This window comes from Ursus americanus, chromosome X (assembly GCF_024610735.1).
Source record: "Ursus americanus isolate L20-20 chromosome X, mUrsAme1.1.p, whole genome shotgun sequence".
NCBI classification, from domain to species: domain Eukaryota; kingdom Metazoa; phylum Chordata; class Mammalia; order Carnivora; family Ursidae; genus Ursus; species Ursus americanus.
Window position 1 is genome coordinate 111136807 of NC_142164.1, and position 22088 is coordinate 111158894.

Genomic DNA, 22088 nt, shown 5'->3' on the forward strand with positions numbered 1-22088 from the left:
GTATCCCTCTTAGACGGTTCTGTGGGCTTCTCTCCCTACTTGGAATCTTCTCTCTGTTGTCCATTTACTTGTCTTGGTTTTTTACCCGACGGAAAGAACCAGCCCCAATCCCACCTCCTGTCTCTAGCCTCCTGCGGCTGTTCCAGCCCACCGTGGCTTCTCCATTCCCTGCCCTCGTGCAGAACCACTACTGTCCTCCTCACATCCCTATATTATTCTGTTCCTAGTGTGGAGTCTATTAGGCTCCTCCCTCCCACTGTGGCCAAGTCCTTTAGATTCCTTCTTAACCCCACCTCTAAAATCTATCCCACTCAGTTCAGACTGTGATTCATTTTCTTTTTTCTTTTTTAAAGATCTTATTTATCCATTCGAGAGAGAGTACGTGCACGCATGAGAGGGGGCAGGGGCAGAGGTCTGAGAGGGTGAGGGAAAGGGACAGGCAGACTCCCCACTGAGCGTGGACCCCCAACACGGGCTCAATCCCAGGACCCTGAGATCTGGACCTGAGCCCAAGTCAGCCGCTTAACCGACTGAGCCAGCCAGGTGCCCCCGGACTGTAATTCATTTTTACTGAGACTGTGACAACAAACCCCTAACAGGTCATCCTATCTTCACTCTTCCCCGCTCTGGTCTATTCTACGCTCTGCTCCCAGAGTTGTGTCTCCAAGACATAGATCTGACCATTTCACACCCCACTCTCTCCTCAGAGGCCCCCCACTTTATATGGATAAGCATGGCTTCCAAATTTTTTCTTGATCTGAAGCCAATTTACATTTCCATCATTCTTCCCAGAGGAACGTCACAGTAGTGGTAGAAGGGTCACCCTTCCCCTAGAGACGCCTCGCACGTTCCCAGCACCTTACCTTTGCACAGGCTGTTGTCTTCTCTAGAATGCCCTTTCTCCTAGCTTTACCTGGTGTAGGTCTCTGGAATCCTGCAGAGCTCTGTGCAAGTCAACTCCTCCACAACAAATCCTTAGGGCCCCTAGACCTGAATTAGCCCCTACAGCCCCATTCTCTCGTTGAACTTTGCTCATTATTGTTGCATTAAGACACAATTTCATTTGTATTTCATCTGTCAGTCTCATTATAGAAGGGGTAGAAACGCAGCCATCCTGAAGACACCCCCCCAACACACACAGCATTTAGCACAGAGCCTTGTTCATAGTTCAGTAGCTATCCCACTCACTTATTTTTCAAGGGAATTACTCTGATTCTTTTATGAAAATATATTTAGCTCCTCCCAGTGAGATTTGAGTTATTTGTATAAAAGGAATCTGAGCGGCACCTGGCTGGCTTAGTCGTTAGAGCTTGCGACTCTTGCTCTTCATGGTCATGAGTTCGAGCCCCACGTTGGGCGTGGATCCTCCTTTAAAAAAAAAATAAAAGGAATCTGCTTTGCTCTTCTTTGGATTTTCTCATAATACTAGGCATTTGTGGATGCTCCAGAAATACTTGTTGACAGGAATTAATGATGGCATTTACTAATTTTCCTAAGTATGCTTCATTCTTATGAGGTGTGTATAATTTGCCCAAGCAAGCATTCTTATTAGCATGTAATGCTGAAGACTTTGCTTATTAATTGAACTGTTATTCTGCCATCGAAAGTATAAGTGGAAGCACGATGCAGGATTCACCTCCCTTTTTTTTTTCTACATTGGGAACCAGGCAGTTTCAGACTTTAATACTTTCAAATATAATCAACCAAGAGATTTAAGGAGATTCCTAAGTCTCTTATGTCTGAGGTTGAAATGAATATTACGGTGCTATGTAGTTAACCACGTTTGTAACCGTGTGATAAATGTACTGTAAAGAACATTCTATCTCATGGGTCATCTTTTTTGTAGGGCCCGATGATGCACAACAAAAAATAGAGCCACATCACACAGCAGTGCTGGGGGAAGGTGACAGTGTCCAGGTGGAAAACAAGGTAAGTATTAAAAATTGTTAATTTTCTTAAATTGCACTTCCTACTAGTTTACAGGTAAATGCCTAAAGTAAAAGTGCAGCTGGAACATTTTCTTTCTTCCTTGGGCAAAGAAACTATGCCACAAGCTTATCATCCCCTTTCATCAACCTCTTATTTCTATTGGTTTATTTTAAAGTTTTCTCTATACCCATTTCTCATCTTCAGGACTCACCTGAAGTCTCTGTGGTTTACCCTTGAAATTTAGCCCTAGGAACATGTCTTCCTTGTCTCTTAATTTTCTTTCTTTAGACACTTGATTTATTTTATTTTTAGTCTAAGCAAAAATGGATCAGCCCTCTAGGAGTATAAATATAGATCTCCGTTCTTACTCACAGAGAGCCCTTGGCAAGTCAGCCCCATTTCGAACCGAGAGGAGCATATGATGCATTTTGTAGTCCCTTTTGTGTTGAACCCCTGCTTCCTAGATAGAGTTTCTGATGTTTTAGGAGTCTCGGGAGCTTCTATCCCCAGATTGCCAAGTTTCTTCCCTGGGTCTCTTTCATTTCCTTGGGTGATTCTCTCACTCTCTTGTGAGCCTGCTAAGCCAATCTGATGGCTTCGTGTCTTCATAAAGAAGATTGAAGAGACAATTATGAAAAAGCTCCTGACGAGATGAATTTTGCAAAGTAGGGATGAAAACTGCTTCAGTGTGCAGGTGACTGGTGGAGAGGCGGGCTGCCTGCCGTGTGGCGCCCTGCCCCTGGGGTTGTAGAATGCAGTGGATTTGAAGAATTACCACATCCTAGCCCTCTTTTCTGGCAGCTCACCTACTGCTGCCTTAGTCGTCCACGGCACCACCATGAACTAGGAAGCAAGTAGCTCCTCCTGGGCACCAGAGAAAATACAGATCTCAGGGTCCGTGCCCTCTCTTATTAGGTTGAACTGTTTGAAACTGCTACTTTTGACCTACAGAAAGGGCGTTTTCCTCTGTGCTGATCCCATGCAGGAAAGAGGCTGGAAGCTACACGCAGGCCAGAACCTTCTGATAGCGGGTTTGTTTGTAACATTACCTGATTTAACTTGACACCTCCGTTCTTCCTATAATCTAGCAGAGGGCACACTGCAGATGAGAAGGACTTGGAAGCTGGAACGAACCACCAGAAAGGGTTGCCGAGGGGAGCCAGAAAGGTGGGAGGCAGCTGGGAGAGCCAAGAGTTGGTGAAAACATCAGTTCTCTGGCCCCAGAGGCACCGCTCTGTTGTGGGCCCTTCTGTCATTATTGCTGTGTACGAGCGCAGCCAGAGCCTACAAGGCACGAGAAAGATTTCTATGAAAAAAAGGATTTTAGAAAATTAGCATTTCGGTGGGTGTGTCATGCTTATGTCCACGGATCGCAGAAAGTCCCGTCCCCTGTAGATTACAAGGGAGATAGTGAAGGTGTGAAGCTTGACCTCGCCGCTTGCGAGCTGTGTGACTTTGGGCACGTTCCTCAACCTCTCCGAGATTTGGTTTCTTTGGCTGCAAAATCGAAGTAATGATGCCATGTGCAGGGGTTGGTAGAATATGGGAGATGGCATATGTCAGGAGTCTACCCCAGGTCTAGCACAGGGGTCAGTAAATTCTGCCCAACAGGCCAAATTCAAACCTGGCTTTGTAAATAAAGTTTTGTCGGAGCACAGCCATACCCGTTCCTTTCTGTTTGTCTGTGAACGTTTTCACACCACAACGGTAGAGTGGAGTGTTTGCAGCAGAGACTGGATGACCCACAAAGCCTAAGATACTTATTCTCTGGCTCTTTACAAGGGCAGGTGTGCTAATCCCTGATCTAGTGCCTAGTGGGTGCCCAATAATGGGAACTAGAAAGTTCACTGATGTAAATGCCTAATTTAACAGATAGTCATATCAGATACGTGTTACCTAATGAGGACTCATACTTTAGGGCTGAAGGTTCAGGGCACATAACAGTTTCTAGAGCTAGAAAAAGCATCTGAAGTATCCTGATTCACTCCATGGCCCCAGGTCAGGGTTATCTGCACTTGGAAATAAGCCTGAGGATTAAAGAAGGGAGATGTGACTTCCTAATGCTCCCCCGAACCCCATTTGCACTGAGTCTTCCACAGTCATGCCTGGCTGCCTGGTTAACCAGCAGTATGGGTGGTTTCCTCTAGAGTGGCCAGTGCTCTGGGGCAGGAGAGGGGGCACTGAAGGGTTGATGCGGATCGCGTCTGTCCCCAGCTTTCCTGCTTCCAGCTTAGCATTTGACTTGTCTTAGGTCAGCACATTTTCGGCTTCAGGGACCCCTGTCTTCATGCAGAGGGTGGATTGTCCTCTGTGACCATTACTCTGAAGTCTTCCGTGGCAGGTGGCAACTGCAGGGGGCTTGGTTTACTGCCCGATTTCAGAGTCTTTAAGCCAGACCCTTTGACTTCTTAGAGGAAGCCCATACTCCCACCAGTGGCTTCAAAATAGTCTTAACTTTTTCAGAGTTCTTAGAGATTGGCATCAGCCCCATGCTACTCTGGCCATTTAATCCTGGACTGTACTGATCACCCTGAAACAGCGTCTGTTTCAGGGGCTAATGCTCCCTGTGCTGCTTTGGCCCACAGTCGGTGCTCTGGGTACTAGGATAGCCCCCTGATCAGGAGCCCATTGTTTCATGTGAAAGGCTCGATGTCACCTGTAGACACACATTTATATTGATATCCTATTGAGAAGGTCTTGAGCTTCACGGATAAGCAGATGCACTTGTAGTTCGTCAAGGTAGACAATCAGTTCTTCATTGGCTGCCCCCACAACAATACTTGAGAGTCAGGACACTCTTTAACTGCCACCATTCTTGGGGAGCTCAGTAAATGAATACAGATTAACATTTTGATTCAAATACAGATTGAAAGAAATAAAGCAAAACACCCTATTAAAGCTAGAGACAACTTTTTTGCTTATTTATGGGTAAAAATTCATCACCATTAATTTTTAAAAACTGATAACAATTCATTGTTTTATCTTTCAATTGGCCTAAGAAGTGTGAACAGTGAAATCCAGTACGAGCAATTGCGTGCAATTAAGTCATGCTAAAAACTCACTTTCTTCCTGGTCATTGTTTCCACGTAATGTATCACTATAATAAGTGTCCTTAAATCAAAAGCATACCCTTTGATTCATTCTCAGAGTCCTACTGCCATCTCAGGGCTTCAGAATCAATCAGACTGTGAGTCCATACTACTCATAGTGGCGAAGTTATCAACACCTTCAGTGAATCATAGAGCCTTCACCTGGGCATTGATCATTTACTGTTGGTATCAGCGAAACTCAGGACCTATCTTGGCAATAATATTTATGGAATAACAAGAGCAATTTGTAAAAGGAAATTATTCAGTAAACCCAGAAGGGCCTAACTCTGAACTAAGAACTCTGAGAAGGTTCACCGAAGTCAAAGACATGGTCTGGGCTGGAAGAGATCATGACCTTCAGGTGGTGTGATTATACCTGAAGCAGTAAGTTGGCCCCCATTACCTTTGTATGGGATCTTTTCATCAAGCCCCAAAAGGCATTTACTGATATCCTCACAGGGACTCGTGTCTGAAACAGCTCTTCGTTCTCTTTCCTCGTGCTTGATTTTCATTATTTGACACTACACACAAGGTCACCGTAGATGAGGACTTTTCAAGGTAACAGCAGTTGGGACCTTTAACCACATCAGCACTCTACTGAAGATCCAGAAAGATGATTAACTTTCACCAAAGTAGGCAGGGAAAGAAAAAAAGATATATTTAAGGAACAAGAAAAGGATATCAAATATCTGGTTTAGGGTAGCGGAGAAGTGACTACCGAGAGGTTAATTTAGTGGAAAGGTCATTAAAGGAAGCATGGACCATCGTTAAGGTTTCTGAAATGGGAACCCAAACTCCTGACCTCCTCAACACCCAGCAGTGAAATCGTTTTTCATTTCACATCAAATGTAAGAGTCCCTTTATTTTACTGTCCAGATTATAAATGGAAAGTCATCATTTGATCTGAGTAACATCAAAGGAAGCAAAACTTGTATTTTTAAACTTGATCGTCATTCCTAAATGTGTAAACTGGGGGATGTTTTGTCATTCACAAAAGGTACGTCTTCTGAATTAAGGAATTTACGTTCTTGGGGCACCTGGCTGCCTCAGTGGGTGAAGTGTGCGACTCTTGACCTTGGAGTTGTAAGTTTGAGCCCCATGTTGGGTATAGAGATTACTTAAAAATAAAAAACTTTTTTTTTTTTTAAGGAAACTTAAATTCTGAGGAGTCAGAGCATCCATGACCCAAGGAGGTTGGCCTTTCCTCATCCCCTTCTCCCATAACCCTAACCCCTTCTCCGCCTGCGGACCCTAAAACTCAGTCGTGTTTCTGAGAAAGCACCTCAGATCATTATGCAGTGACATCTTCATTCACATTAAATTATATATGATATAGTACCGATGATCAGAACTATTTTTCTAAAATACTTTTCTTTCAAATGTCTGTTGATTCACATTTAAATTTCACCACTCCACAGCCATTAGGGAATAAAGCTTTCTTGATAACTGCATTTTTTAAGTTGAATTTTTAGTCATTTAAGTGTGATATTGAAAAAAAATCATTTCTGATAGAAACCCCACCCTTTTGTGTGGGCTTAGTTTATATTATGTACAATTTAACTTGTTCATAACCTGGGATCGTCAGCATGTATATTGATTATTGTCCCGAGCTATAATGTCTAATGATGTCTGTAGAGCCTGCTGGCTTAACTAAGTGGTCCTAGATGAATTTTTAAGCTTCTGTGCCTGTTTTATGTAGTTTTTTTTTTCATTTCCATCATTGATCTTAAGCTATTTTTTGTTGTATTGCTCTATAGTAGTTTTCTGTCTTCTAGCTCTGAATCCCTCATAGATCTGAAAACCACAAAGCCTCATTGTTAGCATGGTGTCTAAAGCAAGAATAAGTAGAGATTGACAGTCTGCACTTAGTTTAAAACACTAATCTTCAGTGTATGGAGTTTATGACATCTGTTTTTAAAATATGAACTACCAGAAGCCTTTTTAGGCTTTTCGACTTTCAGGTGAATTCACGTTAGCATATTGCGACAGCAGATTGGGTTGTGGCTAGGTAAGGTGATGATGTATAAATAAATAGAGCCTGGGAATGGTTAAACAGAGATATTTTTTAAACATGAAGAAATGATGAGTGCATCCACTGGGGGGCTGTGCTAAATGACGCCAGCCCTGGGACTGTAGAGTAAGTTACGACTTTTGCAGAAATCATTCTACCCCAGCTTGCCTTTTAGTATTTTAAAGTTGGAGGCAGAGGAGAAGTCAATTTCAGTCCTGTACAATATGAGGTAGTTTTTTTTTTTTTAACTACATGGAAGTTTAAGGAATTCATTATTTATTTTTATTGAATCCAGTGATAAGCCTTCCAGTACTAGTAACATTATAATGATTTCTAATTAATGAGCTTTGTATCAAAGTATATAAATATAATATGGAGTATAATTATCTTCCCACATATTTGGAAGTATGCTATATTAGGGGCGCCTGGGTGGCTCAGTGGGTTGAGCATCCGACTCTTGATTGTGGCTCAGGTCGTGATCTCAGGGTTGTGGGATCGAGCCCCACATCGGGCTCTGTGCTCAGCATGGAGTCTGCTTGAGATTTTCTCTCTCACCTCTCCCTCTGTCCCTCCTCCTGCACGCGCTGCCTCTCTCTCTTTCTCCAATAATAAAGAAATATTTTAAAAAGAAGAAAAATTTTAAAAAATATGCTATATTATTCAAATAGGGTGAAGTTTTAAGGAATTTTTGAAGGCTTTGTTTTAAAGCACCTTGTCATTACTGCTTTATCTAAATTAGACCTAAGAGATGCCTCCAAAGAATTACATAAAGTTGAGTTCCCCGTTAGTGTTGAGCAAATCACCCTAAACTCTAGTGGCTTACAACAGTTACTATTTCTCACAAGTGTGGTGGGGGCTCCTTTCTCCGGCACTGCAGGGTCACAGGACATCAGTGATAGTGGGGGTTCAGGGTCATATTGTCAAAGTGGTCTCTGGAAGGATTCCTGTATCAACCCAAAATCTCCCAGACGATCTATAAACATGTCTCTCCCTTTATCCACACGGGCACTGGATATTGTAATTAATATGTCTTTCAGTTTCAGGGAAAAAAAATCGAATCTCAATTCTAAAGACAAACTTTTAGAGACTTGGATATCATAGGACCCTTTTGGTCAGAAATTTACCTGAGCAGATGTCACTTGGATGGTTTTAGAAGGTTCCATTTAATGCAACATTTCTGGGGCATATTTTACATTAATAGCAATAAATGTCAAAAGTAATCAAACCTCACTTTTGGATTTGTGTAGATAATCTTCCCTTTTAAAAATTGTTAATGGGAGATTATAAACCTTGTCATAAGATAAGTAAATGACATGGTTTGTCTTAAGGGTGTTTCCGGTTAAAGAAAATCTTGATTTGCATTCTCCTCCTTTATCTGAGAAGGTTAATTTTTTTGGTGGTCTGGACGTACTGTGGAGTGCTGACTGAGAAGACCAATCATCTTAAGGAATAAATGTTTCCATATCGAGTGTTACACAGAAAATATTTCTGGAATTTATACTCAGAATTAGGAACATCGTCCATTTGGCCAGCATGTCAGCTTCAAGTTACTCCTAATCTGACATTCAGAAATAAGCTTGTTTAGGACACCTGGGTGGCTCAGTCAGTTAATGTCTGCCTTCGGCTCAGGTCATGATCCCAGGGTCCTGGGATCGAGCCCCACATTGGCTCCCTGCTCAGCAGGGAGCCTGCTTCTCTTTCTGCCCTTCTCCCTGCTTGTGCTCTCTTTCTCTCTCTCTCAAATAAATAAATAAAATCTTCAAAAAAAAAAAAAGGGAAAGAAGCATGTTTATGGTTTGATGTTTTCTTCCTTGACTTTAGGATCCTGAGAGAAGCCACTTTGTCCTAATTGCTGGGGAGCCATTAAGAGAAGCTGTTGTCCAACATGGTAAGCCCCAAACGATGGCAATTTTCCTGGTTGATTTTTTTTTCTTTAAAAGTAGTGTACATATATAGTATTTTGGGGAAGAATAGCTGGATTTCTGTCCTCTTCATCTACAAATTCAGGATTTTGTTTCATTGTTCCATCATCAGAGGAAAATATATACATGGCTTTAATTTCTATATTCATTCTCTCCTCCTTTTAAAGGAACAATTCTTGAATACCTATCACGTATAGGGCGTTGAGCTTAGAACTGTGGGGAAACAAAAGTAGTGTTTTGCATTGTGTCATAGAGAACTTGAACTTACAGAAAGGTTTTATGGCCTGCTGCTCGAATATCATTTTTATCTTTACTAAAAACAACAGGGATTTCAATACTGTTTGTAGTCCATTGTATTTTTAGTGAAAAATAGGAACCTCTTAAGAATATTTCTTTGGCAGTTTCTAAAATATTTGAGTCACTCTTTATTTGTTTAAAAAACAAAAATGAATAGAGGAAACTGTGATATAGGAGGAATAGGACTTTAGTTGGAGGCAGAAACTCCTGGAGTAAGTACCCAGTCACTTCACTTTGTCTTGACTTCCTTATAAAGTTTTATTAAATGAGGAACATCTAAAAGCACCTAGAATCCAACTTAATACTCATTTTTATTAACAATTTTTTTGCCAACTTATTTAGATAAATGTCTATAAAACGTGTGTCTACTTATCTAATTATGAAATTTAGCATGCCTTAAAGTCCCATTGTATTGCCTTGCGTGAATCCCCAGGTATATACAATGATTTCAGGAAAAAAGCCCAGCTGATCATACATTTCAAGAACAACTGATTATTTTAAAAATATTTTTTTGTTCTATTAATAATTTAAGGGGAAAACATTAAATTATACTCCACCTAGCTGACCTCCATTTTGCATGCTTCAATTTCCACTCCAAAGGTGCATGGTTCTTGTTTCCTTTGATCTTGATTGAAGAGCAGTGAAATCGTTTGTTCTTCTGGAAGAAGCCTGAAGACAGATTGAGAAGGGTCATAATCTTTATTCATAGCGGCTAGAATTTAGGTGGGAAAAGGACGTGTGGGATGTAAGTCTCTTTTGAGTTTAGTAATCGCCTCTGCACCAATGATGAGAAATGAGAGTCCAGCCAAATTTGGTGACAGACCGAAGGGGTGGGTCTGCTCAAGGCCACCCTCTGTTTGCGTTACAGAAATCCTCTCTCAGAGCCTTTGGTCTCAGGAACAGTGCATAAGCCTGCACATTCAAACTCAGATTAACCAGACAAGATAGATAAGTCACTTGACATCTCTGTTAATGAGAAGCAAAGCATTTTGTTCAGTTTGTTTAGTGTGTGTGTGTGTGTGTGTGTGTGTGTGTGTGTGTGTGTGTGTTTTAAACCCCAGGAAGTTGTTTTTGTTTGTTTGTTTGGTTTTTTTTTTTTTTACCTGTGTATAAAGATAGCCACAACCATCTCTTGGTTGTTTGGGAACCAGTACCCATTTGATGAACTAGCCAAGGACCTTGTTTTTCTTATTGGGGTGTCCTTAATGATGTGTCTGCCAATTAAGCATGGAATGGCACAGAATGTTGACATAGGAAATGTCCTTAGCATTGATATAGTCATGTCCCTTTTTATAAATGAGGGAAATGAAATCAATATATTTTATTTATTTATTTATGTAACAGATACTTGGGTAGTATTTATCATTTACTACGATGGGCCAACGTACTTTCCATGTATTAATTTATTTAATCTTAAGGACAACCTTATGAGGTTGGCACCCTCATCCGCATTTCACAGATGAGGAAGTGGAGGTACAGAGATTCATTGTCCACCACATAGCTGGGTTCATAGTGAGGCTGTCTGATTTCCAACCACCCTGCCCTTTTGCTTCTCACCGTGTGAGGTTGACCCTCGCTCTGCTCTGTGGCTTCTCCGATGGGAAGCGATGGTTAGTAGTGGAGCTGGGATTCGAACCCTAGTCTTCTGACCCCATGTTTTGTGCTCTCCACTATACCGGGGTTCTACATAATGAAGCTTGAACTTACACCATTTCTATTACTCGGGAGGGAGTGTGAAGGTTTAACTAGAGAAAAGATGAAAGCTGTAGTGTGAAAGAGTATTTAGGAGATATTGATAACTCTCAAATAATTTTCTTGTTTATAAACCTTATAGTTGATCAATTAAAAAACATATGCTTTCTGGGGGAATGTAATGTACAACATGGCGACTACAATTAATAATACTGTAGTGCATATCGGAAAGTTGTTAAGGGAATAGATCTTAAAAGTTCTTACCACCAGACTGGGGCGCCTGGGTGGCTCAGTCGGTTAAGTGTCTGACTCTTGGTTTCAGCTCAGGTCATGATCTCAGAGTCATGAGATCAAGCCCTGTGTCGGACTCTGCACTGGGTGTGGAACCTGCTTAAGATTCCTCTCTCCCCTCTGCCCCTGCCCACCCTGCTCTCCCCCCCATCTCTCTCTCTCTCAAAAAAATTCTCATCACAAGAAAAAAAAATCTGTAACTTTGTGTGATGATGAATATTAACTAGACTTACTATAGTAATCATTTCACGATATGTACAAATATCAAAACATTATGTTGTACATCTTGAGACTAATACAATGTATGCAACTTACACCTTGATTTAAAAAAAGCAATAAATTTGGGGCACCTGGGTGGCTCAGTCATTAAGCGTCTGCCTTCGGCTCAGGTCATGGTCCCGGCGTTCTGGGATCGAGCCCCACATTGGGCTCCTCCGCTGGGAGCCTGCTTCTTCTTCTCCCACTCCCCCTGCTTGTGTTCCCTCTCTCACTGCCTCTCTCTGTGTCAAATAAATGAATGAATGAATAAATAAATAACAATAAATTTAGCGATAATAGTATGCAAAAAAAAGAACAAAAGAAAAACAAAAACATGCTTTCTGGTTTTAGTTTTCTTCTTCCTCTTAAGGATTTGAGGAGACAAGCTTCCTCAGCCCGGCTTTGGAGGGCTCTGAGCTTCCAGTGCTTCTCTTGTTTCTCAAAGTGTGGTCCATGGACCAGTAGTATCTGCATCACTGGAAGAATAGTGAGAAATGCAGGGTTTCAGACTCCACTCTAGACCTCCTGAAACAGAATATGCAAGATTCCCAGGTGACTCACGTGCACATTATAAATTGAGAAGCAGAGCAGAACACTGTAGAAAAGCGTCAAAATGGAAGCCCTGAAGTGCACCATTTTTTCAGAAAAATACTCAGGGGTTGGGAGAGGCGCTCCACAAGTCCAAACCGTGGGCATATTATGACGTGCAAGAAATTGGTCCTTGGCCCAGGATCTGTTCCCGTTTTGGGTTCCAATTCCCTTTCTTCTATGTGTCCTTTAAAAGTTGACTTCCCCAAGGGGTCCTCTTGGATTGATTTCTGCATATGAGGGCTCTGTCGTTCTTTCCTACCTGATATCCAGGTTTCTATCTCCAGATGAAATTTCTCTCATGAGCCCTAGATCTGTGTTTCCAACAACAAACCAAGCACGTCTGCCAGGAAGCCATTCTCTTGTCTCCAGTTCCTTCATATCAGAATATCCAGAGCTGAACTCCTTGTTCTACCCACAGCCTCCTTTGTCCGGTATCTCAGCTGCCCTCAAGTCTACCATCAACTCAGCCTCCCAGGCCGGACACCTTCTCCACCCGGGTGCCAAAGTCTTTAAAATCTGCAAAGCAGATCCCATTACTGTCTGCTGAACCCTTCAGTGACTCCTTAATCGCCTGTGGAATTATGCCCGAACTTCTTCCCATAGACTGCATCCAAAACCCACAGGGGTCTGGCCTCTTCCTGCATGACAGGCCCCTCATGCTTTCCCCTTCAGTCTTTCTTCTCCTTCCAGCACCGTGCCCCCTTCCTCAATTCCTCCACTTTTAGCAAAACTCGAGTTCAAACCTAGGAATTAGACAAAGGCACCAACAGGCTGTGGCCCGTGGGCCAAATCTGCCCACTGCATGTTTTTGTAAATAAAGTTTTATTGGAACACAGCCATCCCTATTCACTTTCATATTGTCCGTGTCTACTCTTACACTTGAACAGAAGAGTTGAGTAGTGGAGACAGACACTGTTTGACCCACAAAATCTAAAATACTATCTGGCCCTTTACAGAAAATTTTGCCAACCCCTAGAGAACCCAAAACGTGTTGGTTTCTTGACTCGAAATGTTTGTAATCTCCTGTTTATTGCCAGTGAGTTGCTGCTAATTTTCAAAAATGACTCAAACCCTCATATAAGTGCACAGCCTAGTATACTGTGTAGACACCAAAACTATGACATTTGCCATTTCTTTGCATCAGATTGGTTCAATTCTGGACATCAGCTGGCAGGAAATCTTAATACATAATGTTGTATGTCAATTACCCTTCGGTTTAAAAAAAAAAAAAAGGAAGAAAAAAACTCACACTATAAAAAGCGTTGTAACGGAACCAAGCCCAAGAACGTTTTGAATAAAGAGATTGCAATTGCTGATGACAACTTGCAACAATGGCTGAGTGCGATGTAATTGTTTATCTGATTTGTTTACCTGAAGTTTGGTCTTTATAATCCTACACAATCCTAGTCAAGAAACTTTTATGACAGTCCTCAGGGATTGGACACTGCAAAAATAACCTTTTACTGCTCAGATACGCCCGGATTGGTTTCAAATTAAGAACTCCAGAAATACATACCATTTCTTATAATAGAAGAAAATATTATCGTCACCCAGAACTTTCTGAATGTCTCTTTCTGCCGTAGGTCCATTTGTGATGAACACCAATGAAGAGATTTCTCAGGCCATTCTTGATTTCAGAAATGCGAAAAATGGGTTTGAAAGAGCCAAAACCTGGAAATCAAAGATTGGAAACTAGTGAAGAGCACAAGAGCAGATCTCCGTGCTTTCTAGAATTTTGCCTGCGGTGGCATCCGTCCATTCAGCACTTTGACTTTCCAAAGCTGACTGAGCCGATGCTTCTAAAAAATTCCACTAAACTGATAACATGGTTTTTATAGCAATGCACACAAGATATTTCCTGGTACATGCAAATAAACCTAACTGTTGCTTCTTTAAAAACCAGTGTTCTTCATTTTGGTCTAAGTAAGTTTCTGTAAGTTTCGTTTAAAAAAATCATTTTGTGTATGTTTCCCTTTTCATGTGTGTATGAATGTTTTGTGATTTTTGTGCATGGATGAATTTTGGAAGCATATTTGCTTGTCCCTGGCAGTCAGTGTGTGAACATCTGATGTCCCTTCCTGAGCAATGCAATTTCCATGCAACATTCATGCCTGTGCGCTGGGGTTTCACATTACAGGTTATCTGCGTTAAAATAACAGCAGTCCTGACGGTTTGAGTCAGTTTTTAAAACTGCCCTGCTATTGGTAGGGACGCGACAGGATCACAGCCAAGACTTCCCTGCATTTTCTGCCAAAATCTCTGTCAGATTTAAGACACATGCTTCTGCAACCTTCCATGAGGGTTGTGAAAAAAGTTTGAATCCAGAATTGGGTTCCAGCCTTCTGCGGCTGCAGACATTGGTGGCCACACCACCTCCTCACAAAGCAACTAGAACCTGGGGCACAGGGGGGAGAGATTTTTTTGTTTGTTTTAATTTGCTGGATGTGAAGTGAATTTCGAGTGCTTTTTCATGTCAAGTGCACGTCATGTCCATCTCCTGATTATTTTTGGAGCATGAGCGCAGTTACAGTTTTTTTTTTTTCATCTCTCTCCCCGCATAAGATTGAGCAAAAACGTTCCTTGACTAATTGAAGTCATTTCATTGGATTTTGATCACAACTGATTATTTGTTTTTTTCCATGTGAAGTCTTGGGGTTTCGAACTTTCCTTCTGGAGAATGCCTTTTGAAACAGTTTGCTCTTGCTGCCTGATGTCAACTGCTTGGTAATCAGTGGATATTAAAATACTCAAAATGTACAGACAATGGGCCATGCTGAATGTTTTCATGATGTCTTACCTGCAGTTGGTGCAGGGCTCCAGTTATGAACATGGACCAGTGAAGGTAGGTGGCTTAATTTTTAATGTGATGCAGAGTTTTCTTATTGGCTTATACGGAGGACTTTCTTTCCTTGCCCCCCATTTTCCAGACAATATAAAAATACAGAACACTCCTAGTAGTGGACAGGATATATCTTGCAATAGTTAATGAATTTGCTGGTTCTTAGACTTACTGAGATGCTTGCCATGTGTGTTTGAAAATGCTGGGGTTTTTTGTTTTTTTTTGTGGTTTTTTTGGAGATCTAATAGAACGTGAATGAGCCTTCTGGATACTTTTCAGATGGGTAAGTTTCTCCTCTATATATGCAGATGGCACGGTGATTTTCTAATGAAGCACTGGTTTGTTTTTGTGACACGGAAAACCGTGTGGGCCATTTATTCATGTTGTTTGTAAGCAACAAATGCTAGTTTGGTGAGTTTAGTTAATTTCTTTTGTGAATTGCAAACTGCAATATACTTCCTCCAGATGGTTTCTATCCGGTTTTCTAAAATACCCTTTGCTACCATCTAGAAAAATGTTTTCTTGGAAGTCATTTGGTTTCTTGCTTTTTGAAATGTGTAAAATTCAACAGTAATTGAACCCTTGGTTCTATGGGCAGGCCTCGGAGCCGGATGAGTTGCGAGTAATGCAAAAGAATTAACTGGGATGTTACTGGGTGAGCAATATTTCACCCAGTTTCATGTGTTTTGTAGATTATATTGTTTCCTTCAGCTCTTTATTTTGAAAATGATTTGGATTTCATTGTTTTGTTGGAAGTGGTGCTAAATCGTTATTGACTTCGGAATTTCTGGCCATGAACAGACAGACGTGAACTTGAGGTTTTGTAGCTATTGTCAGGACACGCATTTTCAGCAGGGGTGATATCGCCCCCAACAGGAGAAGATTGGTCCTGGGGGCGAGCAAGTCTTCGTCTCCTGCCGTGTGGGGCGCAGATGTACATACAGTGCCCGAACGCACAGTATGTCTCTAAGTGTGGAACGCTGTGCTGGGGGACAGCCACCTTGTCTGGCAGTCTACTCAAGTCTTTCTAAAAAAACAAAACAAAACAGGAAGTCTAGCTTTCCAAATTCCAAATGCACTCCAGAGAACTCACAGCTGTTCGGCCCCACCTCGCTGCCGCCAGCCTGCGTGCTGCGTCTCAGCGCCAGAAGGTAGGCAAAGAGGAATCCACTGGTGAGCCTAGGTGACAGGGGAAAAAAATTGGACTTGTTTGAAGCAAATAAGACTTCCCAGGCTGTTCAGCTTTTTTGAAGTCCACGAAACTCAGGAAGCCTTTAGAAGTGCTGGGTTCATGGAAGCTCTCCCCACCACCCCCCAGTGTTATGCATGGATTAAAAAAAATGTTTCCATTTGACTTTGAACGTCACTGTATTTGACAGTACAAGAGGAGATTTTGAATTGTTGGAAAGAAGTAATATGTTTTAGGTTCTTCCGCTCTTTTAAAGAGCTCAGACACCAAGAATTCTTTAGGTGTCCTGGGCTCAGTGTGGTTTTAAGTGTTTGGATGTACTGATCACACAGGAGCAGATTTCATGTGGCGGTGGAAAAAAGCATTTGAATTTGCATGTGACAGAAGACACGTCCTTACATGGTAGAAAGGTGCATTATATGCTTAGTGATACTATTAGAGACTTTTTCATATATGTCTGAGTTTCCTTTAAAAAGTGAAGCTACATATAGTGTGCTTCTGTCTACCCAACCCCCCCCCCCCCGCTAAATTAAATGTTTCTGATGTGAAGGGAGGGGGTGCCTAGACCAAACAGAAGTTTTGGCATAGACATGACTGGGTAGTGTGAGGGATAAGGAGGTGCCCCACGTTGGTTATTAGACTTTTCCTTTAGCCCCTTTTTCTTAAGAGAGAATCTAAGAAGAAATATGCTTCTTAATCTTCTTCTTGTTTAAAGGAAAATTTGGTATGGAAGCATATTCGAGATGGTAATGAACACCGGGATATGAATTTATTGTGTTGCTTTGGGGAATAGAAATGTTCCATTTATTATGAGACATTTTCCGGGTCCTTCTCAGTAGTAGGTCTGTGAGCGTGTTCTTCTCTGCACCCTTCTGTCTTCCAGGCCCCTCCGTTCCTAAATGGGGGGCAGTGCCAGTTCCGTTCCCTAGTTGCCCTTTCCCTACAGTCCTCACTTTCTGTCCTTGAACATTGTCCTTGTTTTCAGCTTAGACTAGCATTGCCTCTATCCTAATTATACGAGTCGGTGCATATTTTTTCTGCAACAACCATGCAAACAGCTACTCCAGACGACTGCGCCTAATGCCACTTGAGTGTGAGGCATCCTAATTTCATTCGTCTTGCCACTTGTATTTAGGAGAGCTGTTTGGGGTCAGCAGTGCATGGACTTTGTGAACTGAGATAATTCTGTTTGAAAATCTCAACTCAAATCTGTATATACTGTTTAGCTGCTAAGTTTCTCAATCTAAGCAGAACACATTTTCTTCTAGAAATAAGGTTAACCCAGTGCCTGTTCTTGGCTCACTAATATAATCAGATTAACCATCTAGATGTGGGATTTACTGGTGTCTGTTTTCTCTGCCTATTTTTCTACAGCTGGGATAGTCCTATATAGTTGCACAGGATGTGCACTGCCCAACTCGAGGAAGCTTTACATAGACTGACATCTGTATGTGACAGCCCTGAGTACCATAGTGTAGACATTCTGGGCATTCGGTAATAAATACCTCCAACTTCACTGTCCAGTCGTTCATACTGACTGGCTGGCGAGCACTATTTCTGGTTTATTTGATAAGCAGTTCTTGTCATCGGGAATCCTGGCATCTCCTTGAACACTCCTATGAAGCCAGCCTCCATAAATCTTTTCAAAGTCACTGATTCAGACATATCACTAGAGTGATAAAGGAATAACTCCAGGTTATGATAGGCCTTCCCAATTCTTTTCTGGCAAAATTGGTTTCCTTCTCCCCCACACTATCTTCTATCCCCCTCTTTCTTCACTGGTGGATGACTGTTGCTGGGTGTTGGGAGTCATTCAAACTGTATGTGATACCAAGACCCACTGGAACGTGGGATACCTCTTTCATGAGAAGTCCCTTGGCCGACCAAACTTCATGAGCTTAGTGTCACGTGCCTTCTCCTGACGTTGTCTCTAGAGTGAATCGAATAACAAGAACTGAGTGCACCTTGCATGTTTCACTCCAGGAAGCAGACCTTCCGTCCCCCTCCCTTTTTTCACTTCCTAAGTCATGCACGGGGAAGTCCATTGACTGTTGCTAGTCACATGGCCCGATGAGTTCTTGTTCACTTTTCTGTCAGGCACAGTCCTTGGCACAAAAGACATTTGAAATGTTTTCTGTTAATTTCTTCTTCATTTATGACCCCATAGCTAAATGTGTTGAATTACATGCTTCTACACACGGATCTGTTCTACCCTAGTCGGTCACTTTTAAGTTGGTTGAAGCTTTTATGTCACCATAGCATATTATTGGTATTCAGGATATAATAGAACCCCCTGTATCTTGTATCTTCCTTGTATGACTTATTTTTTAATTTAAAAATCCTGATTTGGACTTGTGGATAAACCTTTACTGTAGACCCCTGTGAGCACTAGGAAAAGAAATACAAGTAATGCCAAATGTTGAACGAGGTCCATTATGGAACCCCTTTTGGGAGCAGCTTATAAAGGATAGTTTATGAGACAAAAATATAGTATTTGGACACATGAACGCTTCCATGTAGAATCCGACGTAGTAAGATCTGGAACTTCTGGGCACATTTATCACTACCACAACTGGCTGGAAGTCTTAGAAAAATAGGGACTCACATGACAGTAACCTTGTTTCCGAGCACATTTCTAAATGTAACTCTTTCCTACCACTTGAGATTAGCAGAGAGGGTGGGAAACTATACATAATTGGGAATGTGATTGAGATGTGAGGAGAGGAGACCTTTCTTCTGAGGTGGCTTCCATGCGAAGTCCACTTTTTTCTTTCTTGCCACTAGTTCTTATAATCTCTACTACGGTACTAGGACATTATAAAGCAAAGACACACTGACGCCTCCCTGCATCGTGAAAGCTTTGATCGGAACATCCCAGTTGGTAAAGGATCTCCCTTGCCTCTCGTTAGAACTTAACTGTGTTCGACAGTTCATTCACTCAGTTCTTGAGCACATACTATGTGTGGGCACTGGTCTCAGTGCTGAAAATGCAGCAGGAAAGATGACAGTGTTTGAACTCTCCTGGAACTTACGTTCCACGTGCGGCGGGGAGAGGCAGGCAGTAGCAAATCTATAACCTGTCAGGGGTAGTCCCATGGAGAAAATCAAGCAGGAGGAGGAGACACAGAGCGATGGGTGGGGGAGACTTCTTAGATTTGATTTCACGGAGCCCTGAAGGGAGTGAGGGGGGCTGAGGCAGCCATTGTGCACTGGGCAGGGGGAGGGCAGGGAGGTGGCTTGGGTGTTTGGGTCATAGCCAGGGGGCCAGTGGAGCTGGACTAGGGAGGGGGGCCAGGGCCACAGTTGTCGAAGTTGGGGAGGTAGCCAGGGCAGATCATATAGGGTTTGGCTGTGTTCCGGTAAATCTTTATGGATACTGAAATTTGATTTGCATATCATTTTCATGCGTCGCGAAATAATCCTCATCTCCTCTTCATTTGTTCCAGCCGTTTAAAATTGTAAAAAATAATTCTTAGCTCTCGGGCCACAGTAAAATAGGCTATAGGCTGGATTTGGCCCGTGGGTCATAGTCTGCCAGCCCTGATCCTATATCATTACGTGATTTTACCCTCTGCATTGTATGTATCGGTACCTGACAGTTTCAATTTGTGTTTAAGTTTAGTGCTTTGTCATCCTCCACTAGAAGGAAAGCTTTTTAAGAACAGGAACTTTTCTCTTTTTTTTCTCTCCTCCTTTGTTCTTTGGTTTTTGTTTTAAGAAGTTGCTCAAGGTCCTTGGCATTGGGCACGCCCCGCTGCTCCAGCCCCAGGCGGAGTTCCTTTGCCCCAGTGGCAGCCGCTCAGGGACTCCTGCAGCTTGTCCTGCGTGCCACCTGCAGGGTGCCCTGAGCCCGGGGACTCTGCATTGCGTGCTTTTGGCGTCTCAGTCACCTAGTCCAAAGCCCGTAAGAGAGTAGATACTAAAAAAAGGTGTGTGTGGCCTGACTGATGGACAAGGCCTCTGGGATTTTGAGATACCCAGCTTATAAACTGCTGCATTAAATAATCTCCAACGTCTGCTCTCACCATGGCTTGTCTGATCTCAATTGTTTACATCCGGAAGCATTTTTGAGAAGGCAGTAGATTCACCCCATGCCGTTTTCCTCTGGGGATTAGAGAGAGTTCCAATGGTGGTATCAAAGAACGCTGCAGTGTCCTTTTAGCCACAAGCCCTCCTGTAAGGTGTTCACTCCTAGGAGCCAGTAACAGAAGGAAGTCCCCTTCACCCATATTCTGGGCTAGTGGCCACAGGAAGAGAGACGGGCAGAACAGCTGTGGGCCACACGGCAGATCTGGATAAAACACGGACACCTTGAAGATTTCCTTCATCTTTGAGATCCCTGAGAAGTGCTGTCTATGTTTTCATCTGGGGATTTGTGATTTGTGGGGGTGTGGTAGATTACGGCAAAGTACTCAGGTTTAATACTTTATCAGTCAGCCTAGGCCAAGATATGCTGCACCAACAAGCACCCCCAGATCGTGGCGACTCCGAACCAGGTAGATTTGTTGCTCATACTGGAGGACCATCCGGGTTAGTTCAGGGTCAGCTCCAGTTCAGGACGAAGCTGGCTGAGCATCCACATCTCGAATGTCACTAATCGCTGTGATGGAGGGCGGGAGAGCCCAGAGAGTCTGGCCTTGGCCATTAAACACTCTGGCCTGGAAGCGACACGCGTCACTTCTGGTCACAGCCCCTTGACCCATTGCTCCATCTAACCACAAGGGGCCAGGAAGTGCAGTCCTTCCATGTGCTCAGAAGATAGAAAGCTGGAAATATTTGGTGAACTGTATTAACGACTAGCACAACTCTGATTGCTTCTAAATGTTTTTGAACATATCTTTGCGATGGGAAACAACCATAGTTAGAGGCTGGGGTAGAGTTGCTGAAGGAAGACACTCAAGTTTATTTCTGCTGTAGGCTCCTTCTCCCTGGAAAAAGAACAGCTGTACATTCAGTTCAGCAAGTATTTGTGGAATGTCTACCCTGTGCCAAGCGCATGAGTGGAAATGATATTTTTATGAAATAAAGATGTCTTAGTTATTTTTATGTCTTACCAACAACCGAGGAGTTCAGTTTGGCCTGCGGGAAGGATAATTTTAAGGCCTAGAACTTTAGGTAATAATGTAAATTTTTATGAGTCTTTTTTTGGTTGTTGTTCATTGTTACCTAAATAATTATACCACTTACATGTTTTTTTGTTTTCATTTGTTTATTTTCTTTTTTTTAAATTAATATGTTATGTTAGTGACCATACAGTACATCCTTAGTCTTTGATGTAGAGTTCCATGATTCATTATTTGCGTATAATACCCAGTGCACCATGCAATATGTGCCCTCCTTAATACCCATCACCGGCCTATCCCAATCCCCCAGCCCCCTCCCCTCTGAAGCCCTCAGTTTGTTTCCCGGAGTCCATGTTTGAGGAAAGGATTGCTTTTCTGAAATCTAGGTTTGGCTAAAATTGTTTTTGGAGAAAGATAATGACATTTGCGGAATATTGCTATGGCAAATATTTTGTTGCTGCCTATGGTTCCATTCTGGAGAGAGTTAGGAAGAGTGTAATTTCGACTGGGTGAATGCCCTGAATTCCTCCTAAATTAAGATTCCTCAAAAAGAAGAGTAGGGTGAAAAAGTAAAAGCAGACTTTGCAGTGGTGTGCTTGGTTCATAACTACACCCTCACAACAAGACTAGGGATCGTTGGGCATCTTTGACGGGGCAGAGGATAACGGCAAAGAAGAGAAGGAGAGCCATGGATGTTGACATGGGACCACTGCATCTTTGGAAGAAAGGAAAAGGGGGGCACACTGGGCTGACTGCCAGCAGTATAGTGGGGCGCCTTGCCAAAAAGGCATGAGGTTTTATATGAAAAGCCTCTGCGTGTCCAATGGATTATGTTACACTTAGGCTGAAATAGGGCTGTAGCAGTTAACTGTTGCCACAATAGCGCTGTGTAACAAACCAGTCAAACTTCAGTGGCT

General features: G+C 42.4%; 2 protein-coding genes across 5 annotated transcripts in view; both read left to right on the plus strand.

Annotated features, from left to right (window-relative positions):
• Positions 1 to 13987, plus strand: part of PIR (pirin) — a 102656-nt gene extending 88669 nt beyond the window's left edge. The window contains exons 8-10 of one of the 2 annotated variants that reach the window (XM_045805066.2): positions 1847 to 1929; positions 8851 to 8917; positions 13664 to 13987. In XM_045805066.2, the coding sequence (XP_045661022.1) occupies positions 1847 to 1929; positions 8851 to 8917; positions 13664 to 13776 (263 nt within the window). In that variant the 3' untranslated portion in view covers positions 13777 to 13987. The remainder of the gene's footprint in view (positions 1 to 1846; positions 1930 to 8850; positions 8918 to 13663) is intronic. The other variant, XM_045805064.2, reaches the window with a different exon arrangement.
• An 87-nt stretch (positions 13988 to 14074) lies between these two features.
• The window catches only part of VEGFD (vascular endothelial growth factor D), a 36007-nt gene continuing 27993 nt past the window's right edge, over positions 14075 to 22088 (plus strand). Inside the window, exon 1 of one of the 3 annotated variants that reach the window (XM_087860381.1) lies at positions 14075 to 14922. In XM_087860381.1, the coding sequence (XP_087716507.1) occupies positions 14833 to 14922 (90 nt within the window). In that variant the 5' untranslated portion in view covers positions 14075 to 14832. Of the gene's footprint in view, positions 14923 to 15953; positions 16071 to 22088 lie in introns of those variants that run through there. The other 2 variants (XM_045805045.2, XM_045805046.2) reach the window with 2 other exon arrangements.